Source organism: Aethina tumida, chromosome 1 (assembly GCF_024364675.1).
Source record: "Aethina tumida isolate Nest 87 chromosome 1, icAetTumi1.1, whole genome shotgun sequence".
NCBI classification, from domain to species: domain Eukaryota; kingdom Metazoa; phylum Arthropoda; class Insecta; order Coleoptera; family Nitidulidae; genus Aethina; species Aethina tumida.
In genome coordinates, this window is record NC_065435.1 from 39,581,706 (window position 1) to 39,597,811 (window position 16,106).

The 16,106-nt window shown below is 33.5% G+C and overlaps 5 protein-coding genes across 10 annotated transcripts; 3 read left to right on the forward strand and 2 right to left on the reverse strand.

The window, feature by feature from the left end:
- Positions 1-198: 198 nt before the first annotated feature.
- On the reverse strand, positions 199-7,035 carry LOC109608051 (atlastin). Of its 4 annotated transcripts, none has more exons than XM_049962073.1 (10): positions 6,953-7,035; positions 4,164-4,384; positions 3,956-4,105; positions 3,683-3,838; positions 3,189-3,477; positions 2,952-3,136; positions 2,675-2,896; positions 2,403-2,617; positions 2,276-2,342; positions 199-1,922 (listed from the first exon to the last, which is right to left on the reverse strand). In XM_049962073.1, exons 2-10 carry the CDS (start codon positions 4,356-4,358, stop codon positions 1,797-1,799), a joined length of 1,605 nt encoding a protein of 534 aa, XP_049818030.1. In that variant the 5' UTR covers positions 4,359-4,384; positions 6,953-7,035; the 3' UTR covers positions 199-1,796. The 4 variants fall into 4 exon arrangements, with proteins under 4 accessions (XP_049818030.1, XP_049818028.1, XP_019880053.2 ...); XM_049962071.1 differs by lacking the exon at positions 6,953-7,035 and adding an exon at positions 5,292-5,423; XM_020024494.2 differs by lacking the exon at positions 6,953-7,035 and adding an exon at positions 4,699-5,071.
- On the forward strand, positions 5,840-8,391 carry LOC109608071 (potassium channel subfamily K member 9). The gene is made up of 5 exons (XM_020024514.2): positions 5,840-6,350; positions 6,464-6,681; positions 6,740-7,021; positions 7,122-7,240; positions 7,297-8,391. Exons 1-5 carry the CDS (start codon positions 6,224-6,226, stop codon positions 7,562-7,564), a joined length of 1,014 nt encoding a protein of 337 aa, XP_019880073.1. The 5' UTR covers positions 5,840-6,223; the 3' UTR covers positions 7,565-8,391.
- On the reverse strand, positions 8,389-9,964 carry LOC109608060 (39S ribosomal protein L37, mitochondrial). Its single transcript, XM_020024503.2, has 5 exons — positions 9,705-9,964; positions 9,317-9,649; positions 8,977-9,263; positions 8,752-8,921; positions 8,389-8,673 (listed from the first exon to the last, which is right to left on the reverse strand). The coding sequence occupies exons 1-5, from the start codon at positions 9,881-9,883 to the stop codon at positions 8,428-8,430; spliced, it is 1,215 nt and encodes a 404-aa protein (XP_019880062.1). The 5' UTR covers positions 9,884-9,964; the 3' UTR covers positions 8,389-8,427.
- LOC109608082 (isopentenyl-diphosphate Delta-isomerase 1) lies at positions 9,941-11,529 on the forward strand. Of its 2 annotated transcripts, none has more exons than XM_020024521.2 (3): positions 9,941-10,067; positions 10,346-10,620; positions 10,674-11,529. In XM_020024521.2, the coding sequence occupies exons 2-3, from the start codon at positions 10,354-10,356 to the stop codon at positions 11,139-11,141; spliced, it is 735 nt and encodes a 244-aa protein (XP_019880080.1). In that variant the 5' UTR covers positions 9,941-10,067; positions 10,346-10,353; the 3' UTR covers positions 11,142-11,529. The 2 variants fall into 2 exon arrangements, with proteins under 2 accessions (XP_019880080.1, XP_019880087.1); XM_020024528.2 differs by lacking the exon at positions 9,941-10,067 and adding an exon at positions 10,109-10,260.
- A 382-nt stretch (positions 11,530-11,911) lies between these two features.
- Positions 11,912-16,104, forward strand: LOC109607445 (beta-chimaerin). 2 transcript variants are annotated; one of them, XM_049962075.1, is made up of 7 exons: positions 11,912-12,076; positions 12,251-12,458; positions 13,875-14,111; positions 14,168-14,379; positions 14,760-15,128; positions 15,179-15,284; positions 15,340-16,029. In XM_049962075.1, the coding sequence occupies exons 1-7, from the start codon at positions 12,028-12,030 to the stop codon at positions 15,518-15,520; spliced, it is 1,362 nt and encodes a 453-aa protein (XP_049818032.1). In that variant the 5' UTR covers positions 11,912-12,027; the 3' UTR covers positions 15,521-16,029. The 2 variants fall into 2 exon arrangements, with proteins under 2 accessions (XP_049818032.1, XP_049818031.1); XM_049962074.1 differs by lacking the exon at positions 11,912-12,076 and adding an exon at positions 12,101-12,200 and having other exon boundaries at positions 15,340-16,104.
- Positions 16,105-16,106: the final 2 nt, after the last annotated feature.

A 16,106-nucleotide genomic window follows, 5' to 3' on the forward strand; every position in this document is an offset into this window, starting at 1 on the left:
GCACACATTTTGCGAGTAATGTGTTTCTTGTATACAGGGTCGTTCCCTATGGTATGTTAGAATTGTTATATTTTCTGAAAGGAAAAAGAGGCCTATGATAGATAGATAGATATTCAAAGTAACGAAAATTGAACCAGTCAAGAAGAAAGTATATTCGTATACAGTAGGAATGAATAGTAAATGAAAATAAACACAAGATTAACTTAAAAATAAAATTATTTATTATCCAAAAACCAAAATACATAAATTCGACATAACTGAGCACATCCACCAATTGTTGCCAATCCATTCTTTTCTTTAATTATTAAACGGCTAGATACGATAAATGTTTAAAAGTATATTACATGATACTCTTTATCCTTTTAATGTTTATAAAATATTACTATCCATAAGTAAGTAACACTAGACATAATCAACACCTAGTTATGTACTCTCTAACCTAAAGTTATAAAAATCCAGGTGCAGAAAATGCACGCAATTTGTTAGTTAAGTCTATACATTAAAAAAATTGAAAAAAGAAAGAATGTACTTAAAATTTGTAAATAATAGATTTAAAAAAGGACCACAACAACGTAATTAACATTCAACTAACTAAGAATTATCGAGGCACTTAGGTGTTTTTTTTTTTAATTAATATTGCAATGTCAGTACTTGTATTTATAAATATATTACAACTTACACTCACAAACTACAAGCAATTTCGGTCATAGAACGTACAAGAGGCATTTGTCGGGTCAAGCCAGTACTAATTACTTCACAACTAAAATAATTGAATTTGCTTGTTGCTTATAAATGCTGCCACTATATTATTTTAGAGAAACAAAAAACTTAAACGCTTCTACCTATTCAAATTACCTAAATTAATCTGAGCTTTTCTTTGATATTTACAGAGAGATTCCGCAATTAAATCAGCATGTATATATATTACGACGATTTCCAGAGAATCTCGTGTTTTGTCCGGTGTGGTCTCGTTTGTTAATAATAGTGGAAAGAACAGTTTACAGTCATTTTAAACCTACACAACAATATAAAAAATATTTTAATAACAACAGGTTGTTACTGACAGTAATGAGAGCCTAAAATAAATACACGTTAAGTAAAGTTGTTTCACAGATTTTGATAAGTTATAACTAATTATACACCCTAATATTGTTGCAATTGTGGGTGTCTACGGACCGTTCTTTGTGCTATTCGTTCTTATTACTAAAATTTGAATTTATTCAAGCTTAAAGCGACGTTTAAGGGCTGTAGTTTAAAAATTCCGTTATAAAAAAGCTTGTCATAAGTGAAAAACACGATAATAGAATAAATATAAATAAAATGATTTATTATAGGTAAATAAATTAGATATATATATATATAATACCAACATTGCCAAGATATCACATAATATATAAAAAAACAATGTTACATATATATACATTTGTACAAATATCAAAAGTATTGGCAAGATAATTTATAATATAACAATCCTTAATTTACAAAATATACAGTACATTTACAATAGATTTCCAAAATTTTTTATGCAAATACTTAATGCAAATTGTAAAAGAAGTGCATCAGTTTAACGAACGGAAAATTTTATATTATAACGTGGAACAGTGAAATAAAATACGTATATAAACAAAAACAAAACATCGAATAATCCCGTTCCACCGTCTTACAGCAAGTAATTTTGTAAAAAGTTCTGGAATCTAATACGATATCCATGATATGATATATGTAACATTGCGAGCCGATAAATGGTGTATTTCACCTCTAAAATTATGGCAGACTAGAAGGGTTTGTTGACGGTCTCATGCGGTCTTCTTTCCGTTAACGGCATGCATGGTGGCATTTAACACAGTTCTTTCTGCCACCTGTTCTGCCATTTGCTGCACTTGAGTTTTTGAAGCAATTTCTTGCACGGCTTGTTTCAGTAACTGAAACATCAAATTCGACTTTAGCCATCGCCGATAGTTACATACACAACATTAAGTCTAATTTAACGGCCACAAATAATTAAATACACTCATTAAAATGTAGTGTGCTAAGTTTTATATTCACAACAAAAATGGTCATGCATTTCGTTTATAATGTTTTAAGTGGTACATACGTTTCCTCAGTTTTCGCTTTCTAAAATACGCATGCTATAAACGGATTGAATAAATTGTTAGTACTCAATACATAATGAATAATCCAGTTAAATCCCCCAAACACAATGAAGCAATGTTTCATATCAAAAGTTTATTAGTAGAGTTCAGTGTATATATATTTGAAAACCATGTGGACTTACATTTTCCCAAATAAACGTGGCAATTTCATCTAAGTAACATCCAACATCCCTCATTTCTCCGCTATAGCTGCAAATAGAAAAAAAAATATATTAAGAGTCATGCCTTACATCATGTGCCAAATCTTACCCTATGTAAGCCCAAAGGACAAGTGTCAATAAACACACAATCATTCCTAAATGGAAGACATTGGCCAAACTGTAAATTCCCAATAGTCCCATAATTCCAGAGAGCACATAACACAACACACAAAGTCCAAAGAACACACCAGGGGTGCGAGCTGCTTTGAAAATGTTCTTTCCCTCATTGTGTGCCTTGAATTGCTGGAATGTGTCGTCGATATCCTAAAAAATATACCACCGTGTTAACGTTTATATAAAAATCTCTGCTAAAAAATTTACTTTTTCCAGTTGTTCCTTGTATTTGGCACTGAACTGTTCACCGCCCATTTTCTTCTTGTTCTCGAACTGGTTTAGGGCCTTGTCTTTGAATTTCTTGTGCTCTTGCTCCAATAGGTCTTCGCTCAAGTAAGGTTTGGTGCCGCCACACACGTCTTCCATCAGCTGCGTGTACATATCCTTGGAATCGGCGACGGCTGATAAATTGTTAGCTTCCGCAGTGGCCTGAAAGTACACCATGTACACATGCAGTCAAATTGTGTGCCATTAATACACATACAACAAGCATAGACTTCGGCTCAGGTAATTCGTTGCCCTTGTAGATCTCCATGTAGGACTTGCAATACTGAACGAAATCCTTAGCTTTGACCTTATCGCCGTTGATTCGTTTCAATACGAGATTTTCCGGTGCCAGAATCATGGGCACCAGAACTTTCAAGTTGTCGATAAATTCGCCGTCGATTTCTGCAAACTCAAACCGTCAAAACACCGCCAGAGACCGCCACCAAGAACTCACCTCCGAGACGTCCGTCAAAGGAAGGACTGGTGGCCACCTTGATGCCCGGATGCGGCATCAGGAAACAGGCGATTTCTGAGAAACAGGATCTGATGTGTTTACGCAGCGAGATCAGTTCCTGGTGCGTGTTCTCGTTCACCTTGAGCCGCTTCTGCAATATCTGTTGGCCACCCTCGGCTCCATAAGGAGCCTCATAGGGGAAACGCCAATCTCTGACCAAGAATTGTAGCCTTTGGAAGGGTGTGAGGCCGGAGTCCTCGAGTGCCAAACGTCCATACTCCGTGAACAACTGTCAAATAACAACGTAAGAATAATTAATTCTATATATAAATGTTTTGTTTACATTAAGCTGTAATCTCTTATAAGAATCTAATTGTGACAAATCCCGTTAAAGTGTAGTAAATAAAGTGCTTATTAAAAATAATTGAATAATTGAATTGCAGTTAGTGATATCTTTATCTTATCAAATAAAACATCCATATGCATAAACATACCTGCAAATGTTGTAAATCATCCTCCTGAATATTGCTAGATAGATTGTATATTTGTACAGAACTAATCATGGTGCTCAAGGCAAAAATTGTGGCACATTCTTTAACAGTACTTTCACTATCCCATGTTCCCTGTGTGTCCAGAAGAAGGATTGCAACCTATAATAAAATAGTCAGGTTATCAATTGTAATTAACATAAAAATGCATATGTAAATTGAATAATGACAGCATGTAATTGCATGATAAGAATAATTAAATTTGGATATTTCACTCACTTTTTCCCCACTCTTCAGTTCAGTAAGAAAAACTTCTGACCACATCAAGATGCCTGTGGTGTCCCTTTCCGACCCACCCCTCCATGAGAAACCCTCCAGTGGTGTGTCTTCTGCTCCCAACCATTGTGAGGTGTTTTGCTTGAGCACATACTGATACAAACAAAAAAAATGCATTAAAAAATGTTTTGATGAAAAGAACAGTTGTTACCTTTGAATTCATGTAGCGCAAAAAGAAATCCAATAAGAATGATTTGCCATGACGGAAAGCTCCAGCAACTGACACTACAACAACATATCTGTCTTTGATTTCATCTCTTAATAAAACTTTAGTTAATGCTTCTTCATCCAGTGAAAATGTGTGATCTGAATTGGCGACGACAATTTGTACTGCGTGAGGCTTCATTGTATCATCATCACTTGATGTTATATCTGAAAAGAAACAGATGATGTATTTTCTAACCTTCCTTGTAACAAAATGTTTTTGTACTTTGTTATATTATTAAGTGACGTCAAATAACTCGGTTTTCTATTAATAAATGATTGACATGTAAGTGAAGTAAAGTCCACGAAAATCGTGTCGGTCCAACAAAATCATAAACTGGTGCGTAATATTTGCAGTTTCATTGTGCACTCATGTTCTTGACAAACGAGGCCCCCGACACACAAAGACCCCCTGTACACATTATGTATGGTTCAATTGACTGAAATTAATCAACGACTTAAATATTTAACGACTAAAATACCTTCAACAGATGTTTCTTCCTTGGAGAAGTGTTTACGTTGTCTTATGTCAGACATGTTGGACGTATTTTGAAGGTTGCATCCGATTCTGTCACGGACGAATTTCACGGTAGAGGTGTGCACGAAATTACTCCGCGTAACAGAATATTAAACGGATGACATAAAAATTATGGCTGACACATCAACCGTGTTGCACGAAATCGCCGCGCGTGGCGCCCATTCGACTTTTTCATAAATCTAACTGCACAGACAACAGGTAAACAACGCACGGGTCAAGAAAACAAACCACTATAAAATTTTTTCAATACGGAGTTCAATTTTTTAACAACACAAACACGAAAAAACGGCGCGATTCCAATATGGCGGCCGAGAACTTTTCGACCCACCCTCGTATTTGCAACGGCAATTTTCCCACTGGCAGATACACCTCCTGTCGGTTTTCCGTGATGCGACCGTGCGAACCAATGGATCGCGCATTCCGCACGAAACTCGCAATGTTTTTCGAATGTGTGTCAGTTTAGTCACGAAAACCGGACTTCTCTTTCGTCTCTATTTCCCGCATGGGCATCCACCATTTGTTGTCTCGCTCTCTTACCTTTGCACCCTTGCGTCTCTTCGGTCTTGGGAGTTTAAGATGTTTTAAATTATTTGTTACGAACAGAATTTTGTTGTTGTTGTCATCTCGTACGCGTCTGAACTGTTTGAGAGTGGTGTTAAGTCACGCTCAAACAACATTCCAATTAAAGTCGTAATGGTAAAATTGCAATCACCTAATTGCGTCATCTTCTTTGAGTCAGATTCATATTTTTAAATGTTTATAAATATGTTTGTGCATATATTTTTGATGCTACTTGAACTTGTTTTCGCCAATTTATGTAGGGTCGCCTGGTCACCAAGGCCTTTTTAGGTTACAAATAATTTATCTCTCAACAAAAATATATCACAATTTTTTTGTTTTTAATTTAAAAAAATAACTACTCGGGGTAAACACTATAATTGTGTATAACTGAGCAAAAATACAAGGAAATTTACATTTTTATAATAAATGAAAAATTATAGTGACAAAATTCAGAAAATTACTATTATGGAAATAGATAAGCTAAATTAAAGTTTTATAGTAAAGTTCAGTAATTCAATAATTTATCAAATTTATTTTTAATAAACTACAATGTGTACATTATTATCTTAACAATGTCAGTAATACAAAAAGACCTCCTCAAACTTATAAATTCATATATGTTTCCAAGCAAAACACTCGATATGTAAATCGATACAGAATGAGATAATATATCATATTATTATCCTTATTTTAACACACCAGCGTTTTAAGCGCACGTTTAATAAACATCATGTCCACTTTTATCTTTATCAATAAACGAGTCACCCAGTGAATAACAAATAAACGATTTTGACGTTGTCTGCCATCTGTGAATGAGTAGAATAATAACCGGATGGACGGCCGTCGTGACGGCAAATATTGATCTGTTTTGCAAAAGCAACTAAAACACCTGGACCAAAGTTGAAAAGATGAAAAGGCAAAATGTGAGAACTTTGTCTTTGGTCGTGTGCACATTTACTTATTTATTGATAGGGGCTGCGGTGTTCGATGCCCTGGAATCAAAGGTAGAGAGCAAACGGGACGACTTGCTCAAAGGTACTTGTGTTAATCGTTTTTATGATGTTTTATTCCTTATCAAATGTATCTAGATATACCAGAAAAAAAATTATCAATTTAATACATTGTATGAATTTAATTTTAAATTTTAGTGTCGTCAAATGCCCTAAAAGCCAAATATAATATATCTGAAGACGATTATCGAATGATCGAACTGGTGATAATAGAATATAAGCCCCACAAAGCAGGTCCTCAATGGAAATTCGCAGGAGCATTTTATTTTGCCACAGTGGTGTTAGCCATGATTGGTTATGGACATTCAACGCCAGTCACAGCTGGAGGAAAAGCGTTTTGTATGGGCTATGCAACAGTAAGATCACTGTTGTACTGTATTTTGTTAGCAGTTACTTAATTATGATAGTTTTCAGGTGGGAATTCCTTTGGGTCTGGTGATGTTCCAGAGTATTGGTGAACGTTTGAACAAATTTGCGTCGGTGGTTATAAGACAAATCAAGAAGTATCTGAATTACCAGAAGGTCGACGCCACAGAAATGAATCTCATGGGAGTCACTGGACTATTGTCAACAATCATTATAACCACTGGCGCGGCTGTGTTTTCTAAATACGAGGGTTGGACTTACTTCGACAGTTTCTATTATTGCTTTGTGACGCTAACCACTATAGGATTTGGAGATTATGTTGCTCTGCAGGTAAAACCGTCAGAACATTTGAGTAATTTTCTGATTGACGTTGATAACAAACATCAAAAATAATATACCTGGTGACTTACTAATTTATTTTACTTTCCAGAACGACAACGCATTAATTAACAAACCGGGATATGTGGCACTGAGTCTCGTTTTTATTCTATTTGGATTGGCTGTGGTGGCCGCCAGCATAAATTTGCTTGTACTCAGGTTTATGACCATGTACGTTCCGTAATTATAAATTGTATCAATGAATATTAACACCTTTTAATCAATAGGAACGCTGAGGACATTCGTCGCGACGATCAAGACCTTCAGTCATCGTCGCACAACGTCCTAACACTGGACGGAGAGGTAATGGCAGCTAATGGTAAACTTCTCGGTCACATATCCGATGACATTGATATAGATCAAATGTCGGTCTGCTCGTGTAACTGTTTAGGGTTGAACCACTCGGAGAATCAAGAACTGTTGTTAGATTCAAGCTATCATCCATCACAGAGTGTCATTTCAGGCAATTTGAAAATAAAAAGGGCATCTGTCTGACATAAATACAGCTACTGAATGAGGGAACTTAACTAAATTATTTCCCTCGGAGGTGTCCTAGCAGGGAGTAGTCAAACACTTGTGTTGAGTGGATATATGACCGATTTTCAGTAATATTTACTGGCATAAGACGTTAATAAATTAATTTAATTAAATGAATTTAATGGTTGGTCAAAAAATGAATAATTTACAATTTTCGGATTACTGTTTGCTGGGATATCTTTAACAACGTAACGAAGTTGTTGATTTTTAATATTATATTGTTTAAAACCAAGAGAATGTTTAAGACTAAATTAACTATATGTTATTGTCGTAATTTTTTAATTAATATAATGGCTGTTGCCAAATAAGTATTGTGCCAATGTTTAAAATAACACTGAAAGATATTCACTTAAAAAATTCCATTAGCATGTGAATATTACATTCAAATAGTTTCAGATACTTTCATAGTTTGAATACATTACAATAGCTGAACTTTTGTATTATAAATAGTCATAGTTTCCACAAGCAATATTAATAAAGGAAATGATCTTAATGAATTTAACGAGTTTCCAAATATAAAATAATTTACAAATAATTCAGGGTGTTGAAAGACGCAGTTCTGAATATGGGTAATACAAGTAGAAAACGTTTTTATACAATGTTAGATTGAACTAACTTCTTCATCACACTGAATACTTTGGCGCAACAAAAAGGAAACTCAACATATCAATTATTTTCAAAAATTACGTATTTCAACAAACTTTCAGGGATATTTTCAATGAACAAATCTTATATTTGGAAACTCTTGTACTAATAATTATAATTAAAATATAAATAGACAATTCGTATGTAAAACAATTTTATTATATTATTATGCAACATTAAACATTATTATAAAATCTTATCAAATTCTTAATTACCTCCCTATTATACCCTTCTAATTCTGGTTTGCCAGCCTCATATTTACATTTATCAAAGAGAGGAATCTTCTCTGTTTGATACCAAATATTCTTTTGAGAGCTGTTCACGTCTAAAGAGTTCAATTGCAACACTCCAAAGTGGAACCACTGGCTATTAGTGTGCACACATTGCAGCACCACTGGTTGAGGTAGGTTCTTCACATCTTTCTATAAATAACAATTACATATACAAAGTGTAATTTAATTAATATATATATATATATATATATATATATGTTGACTTACACCAAATTCCTGTCTGGCATAAGAAGCTGCTACAGTAAAGGTCTTCATCAAAGACCGTCCAAATACTTGGCTTTCTGTGACTTCCTCCTCAAACAGATTGGCCACATCTTGATCATTGTAATGAATAAACAAGGTATGAGGGTGATGTTTGGAGACTTTTGAGCTAATGGCTGAAAAGTGGTAATATTACATTTGTAATCCAATTATTATTTTTGCAAAACTTACGATAGAGATCTTCAACTTTGTAAATGTTTTCTTCATTTAATGTAATTGTTTCTTTAATTGGGTATATGTCAGGTAATTCAAGTGAGTCAGTTTGTTGTTGTGTCACAGCTGCAAGAGGTTTCCTGGAAGTTAATAGTGAGTCTCCTTTCAATTTGAACTGAATCAGATCTCCATTCTTTTCAAATGGGAATGAGAAGAACAAATCATTGAATAAATATCTGTCTTTTAGTATTGATTCATCTGATTTTGATTCAATTAACTGTAATAATTTTCCAATCAGAAGTTTACTGAAAACAACAAACATTACAATATGATCAAGTAACTTAATGGATCAATTTACTTTCTTCTGTTTTGTGATACTCCATATATTCTAGGGAAGTTAAATGCAGGTCTGTTTGGGTCTTTAATTTTTGGTAACTTTTCCTGTTCAGCATCCAATAACCAGGAGTTTAAAATGATATTTTTAACTTGTTTATGAACATCCTTTGGTACTTCTGTGTTATTATCTGGTAGGCCCTCTTCAACTTCAACAGTTTTTGTTATTATTTTAGCCTGTGATAATCCTTCTAGCAACACATTATTATCTTTATACGTAAAAAGTACTCTTTCTTGCCAGTCTGGATGAGTGTTGTCAAGTGGTTGTTTTTTGTATCCGTATCCCACTACATTTACTCTAAAACACGATTTAAAACATAGGATATGTTACAGAATTAAATTTAATTGCTTACTGTTCTAGTGGCTGTCGTTTTGGTATCAGAAACTCTTTAGAATCCACCACTTTGACACCTTTCTTCTTTAAAAGCGCCTCAGCTCCAGTTTCTATAGGTCGTCTTTTACCTTGCGCGATCCAGTTTTTCGAGAAATGCCAGCCGATGTGTTGCCGCAAAACGACATTTGTTAACTTCATTATTTATAGTTATTTATTTCTATTCCTATGTATATTTTTATGTGTGTATTGCAAATGTGACATCTGACATAACCTCAATTTACATGAAAATATGTTAGGTTATGAAATTTAAATATACGTCATTCGGTACGGTTTCTATTTTAGTACAGCCGTGAATTTTATTAATATTTATGTCTTATTAAAGGTATGTTTTAAACAAATTACACATTTTACATGTCCTGAGATAACGAGAATTAATTTCCGATAATTTCGAATATATATTTCGCAATTGTTCAGTGCTGTGTGTTTCAAATTCGAGTTTCTCTTTTGTATTTGGCGTGTTTTCACTTTTATTTAAATTATTTGACTTGTGAACACATTTTATTCGTATCTCTAAGGTAAATTAGTGTTAAACTGACAATTTTGTAAAACATATCTACATTTTTGGGTGATTTATTGTAAACTATCGTGAATTTGTTGCAGGTGCAATAATGTTTACTTTTGTGGTAAGAAACGTTGCAAGGAGAACCTTTGGTAAAAACATGTACAGTGCTGTTGCTCTTGATCCACTACAAGAGGCTGCTTTAAATGAGGAATGTTTTCTAGTCAATGAAAATGATAAAATCATTGGAAAGGCCAGCAAAAAGGAATGCCATTTGGTGAAAAACAAAACAGAAATACCATTACACAGAGCATTCAGTGTGTTTTTATTTAACAATCAAGGACACTTGGTATTGCAGAAAAGATCTTCAGAAAAGGTGAGTTTATTAACATGTGCATGTCATTTGCCTTCATAAATTGCTTCTTGTAGATCACGTATCCAGATTGCTACACAAACTCTTGCTGCAGCCATCCCATAGCGGATGTGGGTGGCGAGGACGAAGAAAAGAATGCACTGGGTATCAAAAGGGCAGCGCGACGGCGGTTGAATTACGAATTGGGCATACCCCTCGAACAGTTACCATTGGATAAATTTAAGTATATCACCAGAGTGCATTACAAGGACTGCGGAAACGGTAAATGGGGCGAGCACGAGATCGACTATGTGTTGTTCTTGAAGGGCGACCTCAAGTTGCAACCGAATCCGAATGAAATTTCCGAAATCAGTTACATTCCTCGCAAGGAAATCGACTCGTTCATTCCGACGTTGAACAGCGAATTGACGCCGTGGTTTTCGCTGATTCTGAAGCACAGACTCAAGTATTGGTGGGACAACTTGGACAACGTTGACGACATTAAGGATCACGTTAACATACTGAAACTGGGTGATTGCAGCTAACTTTTTTTATAACCTTGACGTTTAGTTTAAAACTGTAGTTTAAAAGTTTATTACACAATTTTTATTTAACGCAACAGACTTTCATGTAAGAAGCTAATTGTTTTTTATTTTTATACAATAATATATTGAAGATCTGAGAAGAAAACACAGTATTTGTTTAAGGCATTATTTAATAAAATGGCAACTCAAGGGTAAAAGTATTTATTTATGAATATGTATTTAAAATATAAATATTGTATGTATGTTTAAATATTGTAGATATTAAGAATTTATGCTTGATAATAATGTGCATTTATTATCAGTGTTTAATATTGTATATATTGATGATGATATTTTATATTATAATGTATCAAATTTGTTTTAAGAATAAAGAATATTTATAAACGGATACATTTTTATTACATAACGAAATTGATGGTAAATTGTTGCAAGTTTGTGTAATCTTATCTATAATGATAAATGCACTCATATCATTATGGATAGATATCATGATACCCATTCATTCACTACAATTAATATTATTGAATCCCAAACAAGGGCAATTCAATGGATTTTAATTGGTACTACCTAGAATATTTGTACAATGTGTAATGAAAATTATATAAGATATTTCAATGCCTCTTTTAATTTTTATTTATGAAATGTTCGGAGCAAAAAAATTGTAAAAATTAAATTAGAAATTCTTGACGTCAACGTTTCGATAACGAAATCTGGCATCACTGTTAAGACGGCGTCAACAGCTGTTAAACGTCAATTGCGTAGGTAAGTGTCAATCGGTGTATTGTGTTTGTGTACATATCAAAATTAGGCGAATTTGCATCTCAGCCGGTGTCTAGGTGCGGAAAACCTGAAATAATAATGAACAAATAGAAGATAAGATAACGAAATGAGCGTCGATTCGGAATCTCCCGTACACACAGTATGGAAAAGTGATCGTAAGTACACAACACAAACTCTAATTAACGCCTGACATGGTTGTTAAATTGATCTGGGATAGAAAACATTACATGGAAATTAACTGCAACTGTCTCTATCCCAGAAACTTGTACCATCCTGAATGTATGTAAGTTATTGCATTTGTTTTGACTTATATTGATTGGTGGTTTTAGTTTATCGTATGCAATTGGAAGCTCCAGTGCCAATACCGGTTTTGTGCAATGACTTTATTCCCGAATTGCCGTCACATTTAGGACAGGACTATCATGGTGATATTACTCATGTTCAGGCGTCCAATCTACTCAATCTGAAACCAAATGGGGCATATTTAGTGCGGAACAGTAAGTCAGCCAATGGGGAGTTTCACACTTTAAGTCTTAAGTAAGTACAATTTTAATACAATTAAGTTCATTTCTTAGAATAATTTGTCTGTTGAATTCCTCTGAGTTTATCTTATTTTAAAAATTTATTTAATTATAACAGGTTTTCCCCAGTCTCTCATGCTGACAAATCTTTTTAGGAATTTTTAAAAAAGCATTACCAAATGAGGTAAACACATTTTTGTACTAATTCATAGGTATTCACTGGAAAGTATTTAATTCTGTTTATTATATTATAATAACTTAAGGAAATTGATATTTATAAACAAAAGTTGATAACATTAATGTTTGGTAGTGTAAATGTTCATAATCTTATCAAACTAAACAACTTGCATACATTCTATAAAATAGTATTTGTTAAATTAAAATTTATGATTTATATTTAGAAATATAACAGAATAAATTTCTATTAGGGGTAGCAATATTATTAAATAATAGTTTTTTATTAAAGGGCATATAATAACAAACATTTATTATATTTACATAGTTTATAAACCTCGTCTTATCATATAAAAATTAAAAAAAAATATAGTATATACACAATGATAAATAATTAATTCATTTTTTATTAAAATTGTCATGTTTTATTTTATAATGGAACACCCTGTATATTTTGAAATTTTTAAATTTAACTTGTAATTGTAAATAAAATGGCTATACCATGTCATAAATCTAAATCTAATAGTTTTTGGGTTATTAATTTTTTTCCACAAATATTAGTTTGGTGGTTTAAATAAAATATTTCTAAAACCATTTTAGTGCTGGAATGTTCACTTTTGATATACACGTTCAAGAACCGTCCTATAAGGCGCCGTTATTAGTAACTTATTAGTAACATCAGGGTACATTTTAAAACATAAATAACACATAGGAAAATGAACGTTACTTTTATAAATTTTTGGTAAAATCTAATAATTTTCATGTTTAAACATTCTACTGAAAAGAAGATGATTTAAAAAATACAAAATTATAAGTAAATACCGGACTGTATAATATTTGGGAGTATTAATAACAACTCCTTATAGGATGGTCTTTGGTTAACGTGTGTGCCAAAAATGAACTTTTCAGCATCAAAATTGACATTTTAATTGGACTATAATTGTATCAAATTTTTTGGAAAAAAAATTTACTCAAAAACTATTGGATTTAGGTATAGGACATGGTGTAGCCATTTACAATTACATGTAGAATTTAAAAACTCAAAAATATACAGGTTCTGGAAATACAATTTTGTTCAAATTAAATTCAAAGGAAAGTATTAAGTTATAATTGCTATAAAGATTTTAAATCAATAGTTTTTTCAGTTCCCTATAATCTTCTAATGAATAATTTAGGTGAAGCACTCTGTATATTCCCTTAGCATTTTTGTAAATTTAGAAAATAACTAAAAAACTAGGAATTTTTTTCTTAATTCAAGATTCAATGACAAAATCCATCACTATCGATTGTACTACGACCCCAACGGAGGCCTCTACGTCCGAGAGAAACGATATGACTGCGTGCGGTCACTCGTTGCCGACGGTCTGGTCACCATGTACCTCGAACTCAAGGCCCCCACGATACTCCAAAGACTGTCCACCGCCAATTACCAGGAGAGCCCGTACATGACCCTGAACAAGAAAAAACTGAACGCCCTAACCAGAGAGAATGCGAGGTAAAATTGTTGGAACCCCGCATCAATGGTAGTGGCATTATCAAACCCTTTTCCAGGAACAAAAATCTTCACAAGGATAACGTCGACGACAGTATTCCACTATCGAAATATATCATGGGCCACGTGCAGCCCGAAAAACTCGAAAAGCCCCACGTCTTCAAACTGACCACGTTCAAAGGCCTGAACTGGTGCGAGTTGTGCGCCAACTTCCTCTGGGGTTTCCACCTTCAAGGAAAACGGTGCGAAGATTGTGGTGTCATCGCACACGGTAATATAATATCAATATTTGTTTATTGCACTGTTTTATTTTTGTGCGTGCCACGTGTAAACAAAAAATCATACGATCAAAGATAAGACTTCTGCGATAGTATTTTTTTTAGCTGTACAACAAATGCGCACGGAGCAATAGAAACGCATTTTGTATCAATTGAAATACAGGTCACATTAATTTAGAGTTCATTTACTTTAGTCAGTTTAATTTATGTTATTCACTGTGGAAGCTTTCAACAGTTTAATTTAATAATGCTTGATCGAAATAATTACATGGCGCGTTCCTTCGCCATATGGCTATTTAGGCTCGTTTAAACAATTAAATATCTAATAATTACCAATGTTAGAAATTTTACTATTGTTATTTAATGATTACAGTAAAATGCTCGGAAAGATTTGCCAACGACTGCGTCCCAGATTTAAAATACGTCAAAGGTGCCTTTGGTATCGATTTGACAACATTTTTGACCGCACACAAGGCAGAGTTACCATTTGTTGTCACCAAATGTGTGTCCCAAGTGGAGGCACGAGGACTGACTTCCGAAGGCATCTACAGATTAAACGGGTTCGCCGACGAAATTGAAGCCATTAAAATGGCCTTTGATGAAGGTGGAGAGAAGACAGATCTGAATATGGAGAAGTGTCCCAACGTCAACGTGATTACTGGAGCTCTTAAATTATACTTGAGGGTGCTTCCAATCCCGTTAATTACTTTTGAGGCTCATCCCTTGTTAATTGATGCAATACGTAAGTTAGGCCTATGATTTTAAACAGTAGTAACTTGTTGTCTCTTCCAGAACACAAGAACCAAGATCTGAAGCTGTCGTCGATTAAACACGCCCTGCTCTCTTTGCCGAAAGGACATTATGACACTTTAAAATTCATGATGGAACATTTAAATACGTAAGTTAATTTTTTGCATACGTGTTAGTAAGGCTAATGATGATGTTTGTCGTAGGGTTGCCCGTCACTCACCGATCAATAAAATGACCGAATCCAATTTGGCGACAGTATTTGCACCGACGTTGATTCGGCGAACGGACTTGATACTGTCGGACGTGCCTGATCTGACCAGCGATATTAATTTAATCGAAACAATGATCAGACACTGTGACAGTATATTCAAGAAAGCTAAGTAATCTTAACGAATCCAGTTTGTTTAACCAGTTTTTGTCATGAATATTATCGGTCCTTTAATATTAATCCTTTATTTCAAACAAAATATGCACCCAAAACTGTCTTCGTACAGTATAATATATCGGAAACATCACTTTGCATGTAATACATCGCGTTCTCTTAATAATTGGAAGATTTGATACCATTGGCAGGATAAAAATGTATTGTCTTTAGTTTGTTAAGGACCTACATTTATATTGAACAGCTGTGATTCTAAAATAAGTACGTCGAAATGTATATTTGAAGTAATTATCTTTAATCTAAAATTCTCACGCTATTACCACGAGTATTATATTTATATGTATTTGGTATAATTTTTATGACCTTTTAATTATTTGACGTAATCTTATTATATCAACATATTTGGTATGTTTTTGAAATATTTATTTATTACATTTGATATGCTAGTAAAAATGATATTTATTTTATATTTCTATTCCAAACTTTGTGATTTTCATCTTTGTGATAAATACTTCCAAATGTTTTTAGGTATTATTTTTAATTTAAAATTGTTTACTGTGCTCATTTTAGATCAAATCTAAATTATCG

Excerpts from the sequence above, each read along its gene's own strand:
- LOC109607445 (XM_049962074.1), top strand. The coding sequence starts at position 12,113 with ATGGTTGTTAAATTGATCTGGGATAGAAAACATTACATGGAAATTAAC. Across the intron at positions 14,112-14,167 it reads CTAACCAGAGAGAATGCGAG|GAACAAAAATCTTCACAAGG; the intron begins GTAAAATTGTTG and ends ACCCTTTTCCAG. Across the intron at positions 15,285-15,339 it reads ATGATGGAACATTTAAATAC|GGTTGCCCGTCACTCACCGA; the intron begins GTAAGTTAATTT and ends TGTTTGTCGTAG.
- LOC109608071 (XM_020024514.2), top strand. The coding sequence starts at position 6,224 with ATGAAAAGGCAAAATGTGAGAACTTTGTCTTTGGTCGTGTGCACATTT. Across the intron at positions 6,351-6,463 it reads ACGGGACGACTTGCTCAAAG|TGTCGTCAAATGCCCTAAAA; the intron begins GTACTTGTGTTA and ends TTTAAATTTTAG. Across the intron at positions 6,682-6,739 it reads TTTGTATGGGCTATGCAACA|GTGGGAATTCCTTTGGGTCT; the intron begins GTAAGATCACTG and ends GATAGTTTTCAG.
- LOC109608082 (XM_020024521.2), top strand. The coding sequence starts at position 10,354 with ATGTTTACTTTTGTGGTAAGAAACGTTGCAAGGAGAACCTTTGGTAAA. Across the intron at positions 10,621-10,673 it reads AGAAAAGATCTTCAGAAAAG|ATCACGTATCCAGATTGCTA; the intron begins GTGAGTTTATTA and ends TGCTTCTTGTAG.
- LOC109608051 (XM_020024494.2), bottom strand. The coding sequence starts at position 4,753 with ATGTCTGACATAAGACAACGTAAACACTTCTCCAAGGAAGAAACATCT. Across the intron at positions 3,478-3,682 it reads ATGATTTACAACATTTGCAG|TTGTTCACGGAGTATGGACG; the intron begins GTATGTTTATGC and ends GTTATTTGACAG. Across the intron at positions 2,897-2,951 it reads AGCCGAAGTCTATGCTTGTT|GCCACTGCGGAAGCTAACAA; the intron begins GTATGTGTATTA and ends GTGTACTTTCAG.
- LOC109608060 (XM_020024503.2), bottom strand. The coding sequence starts at position 9,883 with ATGAAGTTAACAAATGTCGTTTTGCGGCAACACATCGGCTGGCATTTC. Across the intron at positions 9,650-9,704 it reads AAACGACAGCCACTAGAACA|AGTAAATGTAGTGGGATACG; the intron begins GTAAGCAATTAA and ends ATCGTGTTTTAG. Across the intron at positions 8,922-8,976 it reads CAAAGTTGAAGATCTCTATC|CCATTAGCTCAAAAGTCTCC; the intron begins GTAAGTTTTGCA and ends ACCACTTTTCAG.